This window comes from Aspergillus sydowii (assembly GCF_001890705.1).
Source record: "Aspergillus sydowii CBS 593.65 unplaced genomic scaffold ASPSYscaffold_11, whole genome shotgun sequence".
NCBI classification, from domain to species: Eukaryota; Fungi; Ascomycota; class Eurotiomycetes; order Eurotiales; family Aspergillaceae; genus Aspergillus; species Aspergillus sydowii.
The window spans coordinates 525,675-542,464 of NW_024467869.1; the positions used below are offsets into that span (position 1 = coordinate 525,675).

A 16,790-nucleotide genomic window follows, 5' to 3' on the forward strand; every position below is an offset into this window, starting at 1 on the left:
TATAACCAGGCCACCAGACCCTTGCCAGCTAGCGAGGCCGCGACTGGCCTGGTGCAAACGAAATGAATCGGCCCAATGCGGACAATTCTCCTTCGAGTCATCTCAGCGGTTTTTTTTCCCCAGCTTCTGTCTTCTCCAGGGTCTGTCCCCGGAGCCCCTCCTCCGCCCGGGGGTGAGCGCCCACATTGGCCCGAAAACGCCGAGTATCGATGTCGAAAGCAGTCAAGCACTCTTGTCGAGCGTGGCAGGCCATATTACCATGCCAATCAGGCGGCAGGAGGCTTTCTTGGCCAGGCGTTAGCGGATACTTCGGTGGCAGCTGGCCCGAAGGTGAGTCTGGGTTGTCCGGAGAAATCGCTGGGGTTTCTCCACGTATCGCAGCGAGAGCAGCCCTTAAATGGGGGGATCCCCTGTGTGTCTGCGGGACATCGAACACCGACCTTTCGCTGCATTTAATAAAAGTTGATCGTTCAACTCCGCGCAATATTCACTGCTTAGTTCTCAGTGCCAGTGCCGTACCAGTGCCCGTACCAGTAGAATTCACCACCATGTCGCTCACTCCCCCCCAAGCGCGCGCCACAATCGACCGTCTCATCACCAACCTAATAAATATAAAAGACACCACCGGAAAATTCCTCCTGCACCTGGAAGACGGGCGCATAATCGACACAAAATCCTGGGCCGGCTGGGAATGGACGCACGGCATCGGCCTGTACGGAATATGGAAATACTACGAAATCACTGGCGACGAGGCCCTCCTCAAGATAATCGAAGACTGGTTCTCCGCGCGCCTCGCCGAGGGCACAACAAAGAACATCAACACCATGGCCGTCTTCCTGACCCTCGCCTACGTCTATGAGAAGACGGGAAATCAGACGTATCTGCCCTGGTTGGATGCATGGGCAGAATGGGCCATGCATGACCTGCCGCGCACGCCCTACGGCGGAATGGCACACATCACCTATCTCTCTGAGAACCACCACCACCAGCAGCTATGGGACGATACGCTGATGATGACGGTGATGCCGCTAGCCAAGATCGGGAAGCTGCTGAACCGGCCCGCATACATCGCCGAAGCCAAGCGGCAGTTCCTCATCCACATCAAGTACCTATTCGACGCGAAGACGGGGCTGTTCTTCCACGGGTGGGAGTTCAATGCGGACCAGTCAACGGGGGCTGGGCATAACTTTGCTGATGCGCGGTGGGCGCGCGGGAATAGTTGGGTCACAATTGTGATTCCGGAGTTTATTGAGCTGCTGGACTTACAGCCGGAGGATCCGATCCGGGTCCATCTGGTTGATACGCTTGTTGCGCAGGTGGAGGCGCTGAAGCGGCTTCAGACAGAGGATGGGTACTGGCGCACGCTGCTTGACCATGAGGACTCGTATGTTGAGTCCTCTGCGACGGCCGGGTTCGCGTGGGGGATCCTGAAGGCTGTGCGGAAGCGTTATATCAGTGGGGAGTACCGGGCCGTTGCTGAGAAGGCGATTCAAGCGGTTCTGGGCAAGATTGACCAGGATGGCGAGTTGCAGAATACGAGCTTTGGGACGGGCATGGGTGACAACCTGGACTTTTATAAGCAGATTCCGTTGACGAGTATGCCGTACGGGCAGGCCATGGCACAGGGGGCGCTTGTCGAGTGGTTACGGGGGACGTTTTGATTGGTATGGTTATGATTTACGTATATAGACTGCTATACCTTCTATAGAACACTTGAGAATGATTTGCAGTAGTTGTGCTCTTACCTCTGATCAAAGAGTGTGCTACGTATCAGCTGGCAACGGCCTCAAATCAACCGGAAGGATTGAGTGTAGGTCTACCCAGAACCAATTTTCGCCGGGTGGTATATAGCAAGCAAGATAGACTCAGATTCCTGGTGAGAATTCCAGCAGGTTTAGACCAACAGGATTGATCAATCCATATTGTCCTTTCGGTCCCCAGGACATATCATGGATGATTGTTTGGAATACCAATGACATGATACAAAACACCATCGAGACTATGACGAGGTCCGAGCATCAGCATTACCTGACACGGAGCGAACCTTATAACTGGATCAATAAACCGAGCCTACCGCATGGGTACATACCGGCAGGACTGTTTATTCCCAACTTCGGCGAGGACCATGCTCGTACGCATTCGGCAAGCAGGGTCGATAGACTGATCAGAAGAAAGCATGTACCACACATATTTTGAGTAGTGAGCGTACCCATTCACGTACCTGACTCATGCCAATAATTGCTGGAGTAGTGAATATATTATATTCACCTTTATTATTCACTTGTAAAGTGGCAAGGCAGCAGATTCACTATTTACACTGATAACAACGCTATGAATATAAGGCGATACAGTACTCCTTATTAATTATCAGTATTACTATGTCATATATAAAGCTCCCAGTAGTGGTATTAATCCAGAAATCATGCATCTTCATATCTTCAAGAACACTCATGTAGCCTAATAATCAACATGCTGTTAACTTAATGTATACAACACCCCTGGGAATAAACTGATATGGGTATAGTTAGGTATTTGTAATTATATATAAGAAAAGTATACCCTGGAGCTATAAACCCGATATTAAAAAATGTAGCTTTGCCTCTGAGAAATTTTCTTCAAGCTGCAACACTCTCTCCTTTCGCTTTTCAATCCTTCTGTCACTTTCTTTTCTACCTCCCATCCCGAAGCCTTTTCCGATCAACCAGCACTTCGCCCACATAGCTATCATAGGAATGTCATTTATCCCTGACCAGGAGCGTATCCATTGCAAGAACTGCGGCACATGCGGCGTTACGCTCCGGAACTGCCCTCAATGCAATTTCTGTGTGTTCTGCAAGAAAGATGGTCATATGGTAGCCGAATGCCCCAAAGCACAGCCATGTCCGAGATGCCAGAAAAAGGGCCATCGTGAGCGTGATTGCCCAGAGGTTAATCATGGACCCGGTACAATTTCACGAGGGAAGAAACGAAAGCATCTTGAAGATGAAAATGACGAAGTAAAACATGCGGCGGCCTTTGTGTTATCGCCCCAACATGATGATCTATGCTGGAAATCCATTCCAGTTGACATACGAGAGGTGGCGTACTCTCCAGCTTCTTGGTGTCTTTACTGATGCTAATACCCTTATGCTGTCCAGGATTTAACCATACAAGATGACTTTGAGTTTCCCGATCTCCGTGTCCTTCTCCTCGACACAATCGACGCAATAATGCGAAACACTCTGCCTGGCTCGCAGACAAAACCGTATCGGGAAGAAATAATGAAGCATGGCGGGCAGGAAGAAGTTGCAGAATGTCTGCTGAATTTGATCCCCGAGGAAATCAGAGAGCTTGAAAAAAGGGTGGTCTCGGCTGCAACCTTTCAAGCCCTCATAACGGCCGGAAGAAATAGAGATACTTGGAAAAATCCAATGGGTTATATCAGTATCTTGAAAGATAGCAGGAACGAAAGATGGTGGAGGGCCTATGTCGGTCAGTGCAGGAACGCAAGCAGACGGATTGTCCGCCAGCATGCGCAGGATATCCTACAAAACTCAAAGAGAAACCTACATCACTTCATGCTATGGATTGGAAATGGCAACAGGTCAACGAACTTTGTTTTGCTATGGGCATTCCCCGAGGGGACAGTCGAGGATGCATGGTACAGTACTCGCTCTAATATCTTAGAGACAGTATTCTGTAAGGCTTTCAGAACGCACCATGGCATCCTTGAGCCCATAGACGCGCCCTCCAGTAGGGATATGAGAAGCTTTGGTCTCAATATCATGTCACCGCTGGTGCAGGGTGGTGTATTGTCAGCATTAACAAGAATCCGGGCAAATTCTGGACCAACACGTTCCCCCGATCGTCAAATCCGTTATTGGCCTGTTTTTCGGCACGGCCAAAAGAAGCAGGTCCACGCTGTGTCAGCAAGACCCCATTTAAAAAGGGACTTCGATGAGACCCTGAGAATGGCATTGGGGGTCAATGAGGACCTCTACGCGAGTGTTCGCATGTCTCTCCTACACGTAAACGGAACCAAAGCGGCTTCGGCCAAAACGACAACGATACCATTTATCGGACACATTAACGCCCGCATAGCCTTCGTCCTGGACTTCGCAGCCACATCACCCGCAAACGACGAATTGCTCCTTCCATTAGGTTGTGAAGAGTTGGCGGACGTGATTCCGTGGTCGCTTCGGGGTTGTCATTTTAATGACAAAAATTCCCTTATCTGGACCCACGATTTCGGTTCATTCTCTGAACTAGAATTTGAAAGCTTTTCCGAAACCCTTCCAAATCAGAACGTACTCGACTGGCATAGGTCATTACTGGAGGAAACTCAGGCGCATGTTATACTCCTTTGCGGCCCCCGGGCAGAGAGGATTATCAAGTCCCTTCTAGGTAAAAATGTATCAAAACACACGTTGGAACTCCGCGGGTTCGAGTACACGATGTATTTTCAGCGTGCTACAAAAGCCACACGCCATCGAATATATATTCGAACCCCAACATTGCCTTCTGAGTCTTGGTCCACGAGCGTGGGACACTCAGCGAGACTCAGTGAAGCCATCCGATTTTCTGTCAATATGATTGGATTAACGGGTATCAGACCATACTTTGCTGAGGCGAGCAGTGTCGTTGGATATATTCTGAAATGCGCGAAAGTGGAAAGCCAGGGAGGCGAGGTACTGACACCAGAAAACATTGACGCCGGCGCTAAGTTGTGGCTTTGTCGTAAGGGATTTACTGAGCTGGATGACCTCCGTGAGATAGAGAAGTTGGGAGAGACATTTGTAAGAGGTCTTCTAATGGTCCTACACGCCCTTCCAAGAAAGAACAACAGAGAATACCAAAAAATGCCTCCGTCACTTCGGGGTGCAGATATCACGAAGCCTAAGAAGGCGCGTGTGCCCGAGCCATTCGATCCAGAAAGATTTGGAAAGGTCAAAAATCTGGTTGGTGACCGTATTAAAGAGCGCGAGAGTAAGTACGCTCTTAGGTTTGTAGGCCTTTCACCAGAGCAGCCACTCGGGTCGTCGGAAAGTCTGCAGTCCTCTGACGGTTCATCACCGGTACAAATGGGACCCTCGGCTTCTCTTCTGGAATTCTCCCGAATCGAGGATGATAGCCCAGAGACAGTAGCTAAAATGCGGTCTCTCCTGGCCAGCCGACAAGTCAGGGCTTTTGGTTCTGAAGGTGCTGACAAGGTCGAATTAACTGAAGCTAATTTGGAGTCTACAGTAGAGGACTTAGCAAACATCATTAACAGTGCCGTCCGCCGTGGTATTTTCGTTGCTGAGAGATCCGCACGCCGCGGAATCCTACGAAAAGGGCAGGTCACTGGGAAGCACCGGGGAGATTATGGCTGTAGGGATTGGGGCAATGAGCTTGAGAACCTTCCAAACAAAGAGTACAACTACACAGTCCCACTTGGAGTGCCTTATGAGAGGCTGGTTCGAGTATGTATGTGCCCTATCAAGTTTCCCGCCGAAGTGGATGTCGGAGATGGTACAATTTTTGTGAAAGTTGAGCTCAGCCCTCTTGGTCAACAGCATCCCCACCAATATGCTCTTTCAGCTACGCATGATGACCCGGCGTGTCGTTTGGCCTTGCGCGTTCGAATCAAAGATACGGCAGGTATAGAGACAGTCTACTATGAACAGAACTCCAACGAGAGACCGCTGTACCGGGCAAATTCATTTGTCGATATTCTTAACAGGAGATCTCCATTTGACATAGCTAGCACGGAAAGGCGATACTTGTTTTACGGACCTGGTCGTGCTCCTCGAGGCCTAGAGGTGTTTGAAGGCGGTGGCTACACCAAATCCAAAAAACCTGAGACTGGGAACTAGACAGGATTGACAATTGAAATGTACAAGGCGTTGACTATACAGTTCGGTTAATCCTTGTTGTGTCCAGCTAATAAGCTACCAGATAGCACTCTAATAGCAACTATGGTGCCTACCCTGCAACCAACCAAGTCAGGCAGAATGTATACAAAGTGGGCGAAAATTGCCGCCCGCTAATGGTGTCAAAATCCGATCGAACCGCCCAGCGATGCCCGCGTGGCGTAATGGAAACGCGTTCGACTGTATGTCTCAATACCTTAACTGCCGAAATAGCACATTGCTAATAAAATCCCCATAGTCTAATCGAAAGATTGCGGGTTCGACCCCCGCCGTGGGTTCACATTTTTTTGTTGGTTTTTACTTCCCGCTGTTCATCCTTTGGTTTTGCGTTCCGGTCGGACACTGGCTTATTAGGCGAAAAGTCGAAATTAGAGGCTCAGTGATGCCCGCGTGGCGTAATGGTAACGCGTTCGACTGTAAGTTGTTCTTATTCACAAAGTCGAAAACAACATCACTAACTCAATACCTCAGTCTAATCGAAAGATTGCGGGTTCGACCCCCGCCGTGGGTTCTCTTTTTTTTTTTTCCCCGTCTTTTCCCTTTTAGCATTTCCCCCTCGCTCGAATATATTGAGAACTTTCAGAGTCCTTCGCTTTGCCGAGAATAGAACCGAACCGTTAGGGGGATGACTGTTGTTGCCCACATCTCATTGGCTTTTTTTCCCGAGACTGGTCTTCTGACATTGGCAAACTTTTGTCCAGGAGACTGTCGTACGAGAAGCGAATGCAGTTGTCAGATGAATCGGGTAGTAGTACCGCAGGGATTACCTCCAATCATTGATCCATCATTGATCCGTCATTGATCCATTGTCTGCTGGACAGTCGAACATCGCCATCCGACAATTCTCCGCTGACACGTGAGACATTCCCAAGTGCGGTACAGTCTAGCCCGATCGGGCCGTAGCGCGGCTTCCCCAAACTTTAATATCCGTTCCCCCGGTGGTTACATAAGCAGGCCGTCTGTGCGCACCACTGTCGAACACACTCGGACTCGAAACGAAGCGACATTCTGCAGGGGTTTTGCCTGCTGAGGCAGTCGAGGTCCGAGACGCGGATTTCTCGCTCTTGACGGCCAGTTGCCGCGAGATCCTTGCGCCACCAATTTCCCAGTGCCCCTGTCTGGGCATTGCGGTCCTGCCACAGCCGGGGAAAGGGACAGTGTTAAGAACTCCACAGCCGGGGAAAGGGACAGTGTTAAGAACTCCACAGCCCAGCCCTCGCCACTGAAAAACCTCACAACGGCCTCCTCGCTCCAGGCTTGCTAGTCGCCACCCCGCCGCTGTGGTTCTGGTTCTTGTTCTGCTTGGCGTGCCTTTCTGGGGAGACCGCTGGCCTTCTTCTGCCATCGAATTTCTCTCCCTGTCCTCCGCCAGCCCCTCGACACTCAACCATGCTGCAATCCACGCGCATGTCTCCTCGCGCGTGATTCATGATGCCCGAGAAGCAGTTCGCCTCCCTCAATTTCTTCAATTGCTTCTGTTCCTCCCTCCGATCGACCGCGACGCCGTGACGAGCGCCACGAGCCGGTCTTGCCATGACGGTCGACCTCACACAACCCCCAGATGGACTCATTGGAGGCTACAAGGGCGACAACACAAACGTCAAGATTGTCGTCGTTACCTTCTCCTCGCTCGCTCTGTACAACGCGTTGGAACTCGTCATTCTCATCTTCTTCACCTTCCAGCGCTACAATGGACTGTACTTCTGGACAATGCTGCTATCCGGCATCTTTGGTGTCATCCCGCACGCCGTCGGATACCTGCTGGAATTCTTCGGTCTCGGTCCTCGATGGCTGGGCGTGACGATATCGACAATTGGTTTCTACTTCATGGTCCCTCTCCAATCTATTATACTCTACTCGCGACTCCATCTGGTCAACCAGAATCGCAAGCTCCTCCGCTTCGTTCTCTGGCTCATCATTATCGACACCATAATCCTCATAATCCCGACCACGGTCCTTACCTACTCCACCGTCTACGTCCGCTCGACTCCGATAGTCATGGGCTACAATGTCGTGGAGCGAATGCAGGTCGCCTGGTTCTGCGCGCAGGAAATCCTCATCTCGTCGATTTACATCTGGGAAACCTCCAGACTCTTACACCTCCGGCCGGAAAAGAACACCCGCCGCACCCGCGTTCTCTACGAGCTCCTCGCGATCAACTTGATCATCATTGCCATGGACGTCGCTCTTCTCGTGCTTGAATACATCGGGCTGTGGTACCTCCAGACGACGCTCAAGGCCGCCGTGTACAGTATCAAGCTCAAACTCGAATGTGGGGTGCTGCGCAAACTCGTCGAGATCGTCCAGTCACACCGACAAGATACGAGTTCCACGGAGCAGGATCAGTTCCCGGCATTTGTCAACCCAGATAACATCGTCGGCGATGTCACGCACGCTGCGCCTGCACAACGGCTCCAACAATACCCGTGGGCCCACTCCGTCGAGAGCCTCGGCCTCTCGGATCGCAGGCGGCCGGCCTCGGTTGCATCTACGTTCTCTCAGCCTACTAACCCACCTCCTTGACTTCCGTCTGCGACCTCTCGAACAATCATCAATTCACGCAGCGAGGCGTCTACGCTTACAAGCGAGCTATAACAAGGCGCTATGTCATCTCAAGAGCAGACCAACCTAAGGTCAGTTGGCGTGGGCTTTTACACCCAACGCCAGCTACAGAAACCGATCGGTCGAAACTCAGGCGCAACCGCGTCCTTCAAGTCCGTTCATGGGGCTCATCTCCGCGTATCCAGTACGCACGCCTCCATATCAACGCTTACGCTATGTATCTACGAGCGCATGATCTACTATCACGGCACTGCCTGGTGTCCTAATGTATTTAGTCTCCTGGTTAATCCAGGTACATAAAACGCGTATACCCTTAGAGTATTTATCTTTCTGCTATTGGCCATGATTTCTGGGTTGATCTGCAATACTGTTTAGCTCTTTATGAATGAATCAGAATACTGTTTCATTGTATCACAAATCCACAGTGCTTCACTGCTTCACTACTTCGTCGAGTATCGTCTATAATATCAGCATCAATCATCAATAACAACAATCTGGTTGCTCTCCACCCCGTTCCCTCTCCCCAAAGACGCCCTCAGCCACGCCGCAAACGCCCTTAGATACACAAACCCTCGCCTCTCCTGGCACTCACAATACGCCAACAACGCCCTATCTCTCTCCTTAACCCCAGAGCCCGTCGCACACAGCACCTTCGCCAAATCCACCGGACACAGATACGGCGGCTGCCGCGTGTCCTCGGACAGCGAGGCACTGCCCTGCATTATACAGGCGTAGTACACACAGTGGTCGAGACCGAGACAGTGGCAGAGCTCGTGGCTCGTCGTGCGGATTACTCGCCAGAGCCAGAGGGCCGACTGCCACTGCGCCTCGCCATCACCAGCTAGACGCAGAGAATGTGATTGCGATTGCCGGAGCACATCCATTGCGTCTTCAAGTGGTCCCTCTCGGTTCGCTGACGCAGTGGCAGTTGGAGCTGTAGATTCATTTCCACCTTTGGAGCCCTTCCCTTTCCCCATCTTCTTCCCCGTTTGCTTCCTTCTGTTACTACAGATTCCATCTACAAATCCCCCACAATGCGCCCCAGGCCACGCATGGCCCCTCTCAACCCCCTGCACCGTATCAAGCGCAGGGTTATACCTCGCCGCCGAAACAACAGCAACCCGGCTGCCGCCGTACGCCCGCCCGCAGACGAAACTATCCTCGTCGTCTTCGTACAGATCATGGTTCACAAGCATGCACAGCGCGTATGCATCCTTGGGCAGAATTGCAATGGCCACGTCTAGGAGGTCGTCCAGGTTAAGCTGTCTGCTGTACAATCCGTCTGGGCCAGTGCGCGTGCGGATGCGGATTTGTTCTTTGGGTGTTGCGAGGGCGATGTGTTTAAGTGTAAGCGTGGATGTTTGTTTTACGGGTTTTGCTTTCTTGGTTGGAGGGGTGTCGTCGTCGTCGTCGTCCTCATCATCATCATCACCTACCCACGGGGTGAATATCCATCGTCCCTTTGGCATATTGAGATGTTTCACTGGTAGACCGTTGAAAAAGGCCGCCAGATAGTCAGTTACATCCTTTGTTGCTGGTGGTTCTACCGCCACCGCCGCATCGCTTGCAGAATGCGAATGCGGATCCGAATCCGAATCCGAATCCAGGTCATGTACATTCGGGCTCGTCCAGGACTCTACCTCGCTAATCCGGCTATCCACACCAGGAGCATCAATGAAGTAGATTGTTTTCCTCCTCGGGGTGACAGGGTTACGCTCCTCCTCATCGAGCCATTCCTGGAATGATTGCGCGGGGTACTCAGGGTCCAGAGCCAGATCGTCTCCTGGGAGGACTAGCGGGGCAGGAAAATTCTGGATGTCGGTTCGTGTTGGCGGTGTTGCCACCAAAGGCTTGCGCTTTGATGACGACGAGGATGGTGCTGGTTTTGTGGCATCTTGCCGTTCTTGTTTTGATGGTTGGTTGTAGTTTACTTGGGCAGCGTGTGGAGAGGGTGTGTATAATATTCTGTCATGAGGGCATGGTGGCTGTTGTTTTGGGGGCATTTTGGAAGGGCGTGTACAGGGTTGTGGTTGTTGATGCGATCTTGAGGCTGTGGTGGTGGTTGTTTTGCACGCGTCGATTGCTGCCTGGGCCTTTAGGCAGAAGTTCATCTGCAAGGTGTTAGGAGGTCTCAGTGGTGCGTCGATTTGTATCTATCTGCGTTATTTTCTATGGAAAGCGATTGCTGTAATAAATATCAAAATATTCTAGCTACCTGGGCTATTTGTTGGCTCTATTGCTTTCGCGATGCCACTAGCCCTGGGTCAGATATATATATTACTCAGAATCATCGAAGGATTGGGAAAATCAAAATATATTCACAAGCCTACAGAGAGCAATTAACAAAGGCAATAGAATATTATTTAGCAAATGATGGAAAGAAAACGCAAGATGGCTCACCGCAGCCTTTGCCCTGTGCTATAATGACAGTATGCACTTTTCCACCACCAACTCGCAGCCACTCCCAGCTCTATTAGCTGCAACCAACAAAAACAAAAAGACTAATTGGGGTAGAAGGTTCAAGTTCAAAGCTCAACCCTGACGGCCGGAGATAAAGCGACGGCTATCCCGATCTGGATAGCCGATGGCGTCCATCCTTCGCAGTCTGGCCGGGGATTCCCCGCAATCAATTCTTGGGGTAGCTGGACATATTTATCGATTCCAGGCCGGGGACCTCACAAATCACAAGAAACAACTTCTTCACCTGAATTGCACTGCTCGCTGACCACCGCGATATCAATTAACAATATGCCCAACCTCCCTCCGTACCAATATACCGGCCCGGTGGACTGCACGATCCCACCGGACCCTAGCAAGCTCAAGGGGAAGAGCGTCATCGTAACCGGGGGTATGGACATTGTCCTCAAACATGATCAAGGATATTTCTGACCAGTCTATAGGCGCCAATGGCATGGGCGAGACAACCGTCCGCGAGTTCGCAGCAGCCGGGTACATCCACTCCTTCAACCATACCCCCCCAAGCCAAGCAAACACTAACAAAGCCGGAGACAGCGCCTTTGTAACAATCGCAGATCTAAATGTCGAGCGCGGCGAGCAAGTCGCGAGGGAACTCGCACCGTACGCAATACCCCACGCAATACTCCCCGTCCCTGGTAGCACATCTCTGACCAAGATACGAATAGAAACGCCCAATTCGTCAAATGCAACATCGTCAACTGGGACGAACAAGTCCAAGTCTTCGAAGCAGCTATCGCCAACTCACCAAGCAAAAGCTGTGACATTGTCATTGCAAACGCGGGCATTAGTCGTGCCAACGGGGATTCGCTATGGCCGCTCGACGGTATTATCCCAAACAATTTGTTAATTTGTTATATGAGGAATTTTAGGCGTTGACTGACATGTACAACAGATGTAAATGCACCACCGGTAAAACCAACCCTGAGCATCGTCGACGTGAACCTCACAGGGACACTGTATACATGGAAACTAGCGGTGCATTACTTCCGCAAGCAGCCTGATACCGAGGACCGGGATAGGTGCTTTATCATTACGGGGAGTCTGGTTGCGTGGATAGACTCGCCGGTACGTCGGGTCCATTGATACTTAAGTATACATACCTACCCAAACTAGGCTGACAGTTATATGTGATTCACCAGGCAAACTGGCAGTACACCTGCACGAAATACGCACTCCGGGGGCTGATGAGGGTCGCGAGGCGGAACTCGTGGGAGCAGGGAATCAGGATTAATTATGTGGCGCCTTGGTACTCCCTCTATTTCCTCTATTCCCTCTATACTACCTTGAATATCCTTCCAGGAGATGAATGGTTGAATGGTTATTAACTGGAGCAGCTACATCAAAAGCGCCATCCGCAGCCCAGCATACGAAGCCGAGCTTATCAGCAAAGGCGTCGAGTTCGCTCCTCAAGAGGACGTTGCGAAGTGTTTTATGCGGATTGCGACGGACCGGACTATGAATGGTTATTCTTTCTATCCCCCTCCCCTGTATTATAAGCGGTGCATGCTAACAATGGCAGGTCACTCGCTGATGATTACGCCGGCTTCCGTTGCGAAGGAGGGATTCAAGGATATAGATATGGACGACCACACTGAAGGGTACTTTAAGGATACGCAGGAGTTGCAGCTGAGGATTATTGAGGATCAGTGGGTGGAGGGCTGGAGTAAGGGGAGGACAGCGGAGGGAGGGCTGAAGACTTGATGGCCAGCTACAGAGTTGGGATTGTATATATACAAATCTATCTATCCGTCACTATTCTATCATCAGTATACTTCCAGACCAGGAAATATCTTGTACTGTTCCAGAATGGCGACACTTCGAACAATTGTAGCTAGCCCTGTTGTAGACGAGTCTGAGAGTAGTAGAGGTGGGAGGGTATGAGTCCTTGATATGGGCATTGCCCAAGTAACATATTGATACATTCACCCTATACTAGAATCGCAGCGGCTATTCACTAGCCGTAGTGCATGGCCTGTTATACTAAACTATCCTATCATCAATAAAGCACTTCAATAGTTTCTGATCCCTCTCCGGTATGTCCCACGTCAGAAGGTCGTTGGGGTCAAGCTGTTGGGCTTCCTCGTCCGATTTTGATAGATACCAGTGCTCGATCCGGAGGAGCCACTCTAGGCCCCTATACGAGTAGATTTCGCTTTCAGGATACCTGTCTAGTCTTCTTCTGGTAGTCTCGTACGCGTGGTAGGGAATGCCCCATATGTAGCCACGTTCAACCTCGCGTTGGCCACGCTCGATGATATACTCAGGCAGAAGAAGGCCGCTGAACTCAGGTTTCTTCCAGTCGATTTCCTTCTCGTCGTACATGTATTTGAGAGTTTGTGGGTGTCCCCAGCGTATGTTCCGGGGCACAGGGCGTGCCCACATGCTATACCGGTCTCGCGCAAATATTCTTACTTCGATACTGGCGACACCGGGTGGTAGTCCTGCACTTGGAAGAACCGATGATTTGCCTGGGTTATTCGACTCAGCACTGAGTTTGCTTCTGGCCTCGACGGCTTCCCGATGACGCTCTTCGTAGCTTTTTGTTTTTTTGTCTTCTTCTCTCGCTGTCTGGCTTTGGCCCTGTTGTTCCTCATCACTTTCATAATGCAATCCTTCAAACATCATATCTTTCCAGTGCCCACCAAGGACCCGTATCTGATCGCCATCTCTGTAGCGCAACCTCTGTCTTCCCCTTAGACGGGTAATATCGTCATCGGCAATACCAGCATTGGCGAATGTGCCGTATGCGGGGTCATTCCAACAGTGAAGAATGTAGTCGATCTCTTCGAAATACCGCTTCTCACGCCACTTGACGAGGTTGCGAAGATACTCCTCTCTGATCGGGTCAGGGGACCGTCCTCGATAGAGCGGCATCTGGGGGGGACGCGGAGATAGCTTGAGTGAGGCATAACTGGTCTGCTCGGGTTTGGTGAGGGTTAACTGGTAAATGGATGGATGCATAAGGATAGGGTGTATCTTGATGGGTGGGAACGACATTTCGGTAGTAGTTATATGGGAATAAACGAAAGCGATTGGGTAATAGTTCGTTGTCGTGGTTCGTTGTAATGGTTGAGTTGGTTCCATGTCGGTTGCAATGGGGTGAACAAAAGGCAACCAACTCTTCGAAGGAAGGAACGAGGCAGCGTAGAAGAAAGGAGAGACCAGGGCCAAAAGGCTTACATAGACTTGTCTTCGAACATGTTTGGTGTAAATGACTTGCATGTCTCCCGTTATCTGGTCTATCTTCCTGGTATCTTTAGGGTTCCGTGCTGCTAGACCCATGCTTCATTATAGTAACCACAAGAATGACCACGTAGCATAATTCCGGATTAAAACTCTATAGCATCTTATGTAGCTACCGATATGACTGAAATGACAGACATCGGATGTGAAGAAACCGTCTTCGAGCAGGCTAACTTCACATGGCATTATAAAACATGTATGGCAGGTCGGAAGTTATCTCTTAATTCTCAGCTACTATTTCTGCTTAATATGCATGAATTTCAAAAGGACCAGCAGCAGGGCTACTCAATGCCCACTTAATGCCCTCAACGATAGTCTCATCCCACTTCTTCGACGCCGACAACCGATCCCCGAATCTCCGGAAGCCATGCGGCACGCCCTTGAAGACGTTCGTCTTGGTTGGGACCCTACACCATTAGCACCCAATAGCCCTGTAAAATATGAAGCAAAACGTACCCATTCTCAGCAAGCAGCTGCGCAAACAACAAACCCTCATCCCTGAGCGGATCCATACCCGCAACCCCAAACGTCGCCGGCGGCAACCCCTTGACCTGCTCAGCACTGACATTGCCCGGATTCAACCTCAAATCCGCATCAAGGCCCTTCGCATCCTTCAGCCCAAGGGCATCAAAGAACAGCTGCACCCGCTCAAACGGAATAACCGGCGCATCGCGATTCTGCACCCAGCTGGACACACTCGGATCCCGCAACCTCTTCACCTGCGACTTATAGCAATCATAATGCACCAGGCCCGGGATGATAAGAACCTGACCCTTGATCTTGGGCCTCGCGGCAAGGCTCGCATCGTTCCCGGTTGCTTGCGCGATGGCCGTCGAAGCCGTTAACCACCCACCGGCGGATACGCCTCCCATGACGAGATTCTCACCGTCGCCGCCAATGTCGGACAGGTGGTCATGCACCCAGTGGAAGGCATCTTCGGTGTCGTTCCAGGCTACGGGGTATTTGTGTTCCGGTGCATGTCGGTAGTTTACATTGACTACGACGATGGGGACGCCCTGTTCTGCTAAGGTCGCGACGAGACGCGCGCACGCTGCGTCTTCGGAGTCGAGAGTGCCGAATAGGAACCCGCCGCCGTGAAGGTGGATGTAGATGGGCAGAGGCTGAGATGTGTCTACCCCTGCAGGACGATAGCTGCGTCCTTGGATGGTGGCGCCGTCGCGGGTGGGGATGGAGTGGTCGCGCAGGGAGACCTTGGATTGGAGGCCTGGAGATGTTAATTCGCGTCGACTTGCTACAGAAAGAAGATAATACCCTGCTCGACCATCTCCCTGGCCGAGACATCCTCCCGGCCCTTGTTGGTGACGGCTCTGAGGTCTTCGGTAGAGAGCGCGGGCGCGGGGGGCAGCTCTCGCGCCAGGGCGATCCACTCCTCGCTGGGGCCGGTGTACTCGGAGAAGTCCATGGTAGAGAGATGTCTAGACTATTGGCTATGGAAAAAAAAAGATGTATGCCGAGATGAGCGCAGTATATGACCCGGACAGCTCAGCGGGAGAGAGGAAATGGATAACCGAAGGCCGGCAGCTCTTTTTATAGAGACAGACATCCTCGGCCCATAATGGAATATACCCCGCAGCAGCGCAGCCCAGCACGTCGTCTGTCCCACTGTTGATCCAATCCAGTCTTCCTCGGGGCATTTTCCTGGCGAAATCCCAAATAATGAGCGAAATCCCAACAACGCCGCCGTCGCGCTCGCTCGCGGGCAAAACGGCCATCGTCACTGGTGCTGGCTGCCAGGGCGATGGAATCGGCAACGGCCGTGCAATCTCCATACTCCTCGCCAGCGACGGATGCAATGTCCTCTGTGTGGATTTGAATCGCGAGTGGGTTGAGACCACGGTGTCCATGATCCAGGCACAGGCGCAGTCAAATCCGAATTATGGCTCTGCAGCCGCCATAACAGCAGACGTCACCAGCGCAACAGACTGCTCGGCTGTGGTGGACTATGCCATATCCAAGTACGGTCGGGTAGATATACTGGTCAACAATGTCGGAATTGGCGGTGCGGCAGGAACAGCGGTGGATGTGGACATGGAGGCATGGTCGAAGAGTCTGGAGGTTAATGTGAACTCCATGGTACTGATGGCCAAGTACGCCATTCCTGCTATGAAGAAGAACGACGGTGAGGTGCGAGGGAGTATCGTGAATATGGGCAGTGTTGCAGGACTGAAAGGGGGCACGCCGCATCTGCTGTATCCGACGAGTAAGGGGGCCATTGTTAATATGACAAGAGCAATGGCGGCGCACCATGCTGAGGATGGGATCCGGGTTAATTGCGTTTGTCCAGGGGTATGTTGTCTGTTTGATACTTCAATAACCGGATTTCTAACTCGTATAGATGCTCTACACGCCCATGATGTACGGCAACGGAATGAGTGCAGAGGCCCGCGAGGCCCGTCGGAAACGCAGTCTACTCGGTACAGAAGGCAATGGCTGGGACTGCGCAACAGCAGCGGTGTTCCTGGCTGGCCCTCATGCGCGATGGATGACGGGCGTCATACTCCCTGTCGACGCAGGGGCAACAGCGGCAGTGGGAATTGGGATGCCCAAGAGCGCAAGTGTAAACGCATAGACTTGGAATATTATATTCATACCTGT

General features: G+C 51.5%; 9 protein-coding genes and 2 non-coding genes across 11 annotated transcripts; 7 read left to right on the forward strand and 4 right to left on the reverse strand.

Moving 5' to 3' along the window:
* The first annotated feature begins 304 nt into the window (after positions 1-304).
* On the forward strand, positions 305-1,954 carry ASPSYDRAFT_48777 (glycoside hydrolase family 88/105 protein). The gene has a single exon (XM_040847704.1). It carries the CDS (start codon positions 549-551, stop codon positions 1,659-1,661), a length of 1,113 nt encoding a protein of 370 aa, XP_040699371.1. The 5' UTR covers positions 305-548; the 3' UTR covers positions 1,662-1,954.
* A 1,059-nt stretch (positions 1,955-3,013) lies between these two features.
* On the forward strand, positions 3,014-5,834 carry ASPSYDRAFT_1159393 (uncharacterized protein; the record flags this gene model as incomplete). The annotated part of the gene is made up of 2 exons (XM_040840067.1): positions 3,014-5,156; positions 5,190-5,834. The coding sequence occupies exons 1-2, from the start codon at positions 3,210-3,212 to the stop codon at positions 5,832-5,834; spliced, it is 2,592 nt and encodes an 863-aa protein (XP_040699372.1). The 5' UTR covers positions 3,014-3,209.
* A 207-nt stretch (positions 5,835-6,041) lies between these two features.
* On the forward strand, positions 6,042-6,169 carry ASPSYDRAFT_t115. The gene has a single exon. It is a non-coding gene; the product is annotated as a tRNA-Tyr (tRNA).
* Positions 6,170-6,275: 106 nt separating this feature from the next.
* Positions 6,276-6,402, forward strand: ASPSYDRAFT_t116. The gene has a single exon. It is a non-coding gene; the product is annotated as a tRNA-Tyr (tRNA).
* A 234-nt stretch (positions 6,403-6,636) lies between these two features.
* On the reverse strand, positions 6,637-7,330 carry ASPSYDRAFT_414255 (uncharacterized protein). Its single transcript, XM_040846280.1, has one exon. The coding sequence runs from the start codon at positions 7,234-7,236 to the stop codon at positions 6,775-6,777; it is 462 nt and encodes a 153-aa protein (XP_040699373.1). The 5' UTR covers positions 7,237-7,330; the 3' UTR covers positions 6,637-6,774.
* On the forward strand, positions 7,331-8,744 carry ASPSYDRAFT_414254 (uncharacterized protein). The gene has a single exon (XM_040846279.1). It carries the CDS (start codon positions 7,425-7,427, stop codon positions 8,412-8,414), a length of 990 nt encoding a protein of 329 aa, XP_040699374.1. The 5' UTR covers positions 7,331-7,424; the 3' UTR covers positions 8,415-8,744.
* A 182-nt stretch (positions 8,745-8,926) lies between these two features.
* On the reverse strand, positions 8,927-10,456 carry ASPSYDRAFT_158161 (uncharacterized protein; the record flags this gene model as incomplete). Its single annotated transcript, XM_040842710.1, has 2 exons — positions 8,927-9,831; positions 9,886-10,456. The coding sequence occupies 2 exons, from the start codon at positions 10,454-10,456 to the stop codon at positions 8,927-8,929; spliced, it is 1,476 nt and encodes a 491-aa protein (XP_040699375.1).
* Positions 10,457-11,201: 745 nt separating this feature from the next.
* ASPSYDRAFT_158185 (uncharacterized protein) lies at positions 11,202-12,632 on the forward strand (the record flags this gene model as incomplete). The annotated part of the gene is made up of 8 exons (XM_040842711.1): positions 11,202-11,301; positions 11,354-11,402; positions 11,466-11,531; positions 11,597-11,754; positions 11,824-11,996; positions 12,071-12,177; positions 12,266-12,393; positions 12,451-12,632. The coding sequence occupies 8 exons, from the start codon at positions 11,202-11,204 to the stop codon at positions 12,630-12,632; spliced, it is 963 nt and encodes a 320-aa protein (XP_040699376.1).
* Positions 12,633-12,911: 279 nt separating this feature from the next.
* On the reverse strand, positions 12,912-13,928 carry ASPSYDRAFT_92701 (uncharacterized protein; the record flags this gene model as incomplete). The annotated part of the gene is made up of 1 exon (XM_040852720.1): positions 12,912-13,928. The coding sequence occupies one exon, from the start codon at positions 13,926-13,928 to the stop codon at positions 12,912-12,914; it is 1,017 nt and encodes a 338-aa protein (XP_040699377.1).
* A 490-nt stretch (positions 13,929-14,418) lies between these two features.
* Positions 14,419-15,597, reverse strand: ASPSYDRAFT_92702 (alpha/beta hydrolase; the record flags this gene model as incomplete). The annotated part of the gene is made up of 3 exons (XM_040852721.1): positions 14,419-14,581; positions 14,631-15,399; positions 15,447-15,597. The coding sequence occupies 3 exons, from the start codon at positions 15,595-15,597 to the stop codon at positions 14,419-14,421; spliced, it is 1,083 nt and encodes a 360-aa protein (XP_040699378.1).
* Positions 15,598-15,851: 254 nt separating this feature from the next.
* On the forward strand, positions 15,852-16,764 carry ASPSYDRAFT_34494 (SDR family NAD(P)-dependent oxidoreductase; the record flags this gene model as incomplete). Its single annotated transcript, XM_040845246.1, has 2 exons — positions 15,852-16,481; positions 16,531-16,764. 2 exons carry the CDS (start codon positions 15,852-15,854, stop codon positions 16,762-16,764), a joined length of 864 nt encoding a protein of 287 aa, XP_040699379.1.
* Between the last annotated feature and the right edge of the window lie 26 nt (positions 16,765-16,790).

What these genes read in the sequence shown, in the direction of transcription:
- ASPSYDRAFT_48777 (XM_040847704.1), top strand. Translation starts at nt 549, where the DNA reads ATGTCGCTCACTCCCCCCCAAGCGCGCGCCACAATCGACCGTCTCATC.
- ASPSYDRAFT_414255 (XM_040846280.1), bottom strand. Translation starts at nt 7,236, where the DNA reads ATGGCAGAAGAAGGCCAGCGGTCTCCCCAGAAAGGCACGCCAAGCAGA.
- ASPSYDRAFT_414254 (XM_040846279.1), top strand. Translation starts at nt 7,425, where the DNA reads ATGACGGTCGACCTCACACAACCCCCAGATGGACTCATTGGAGGCTAC.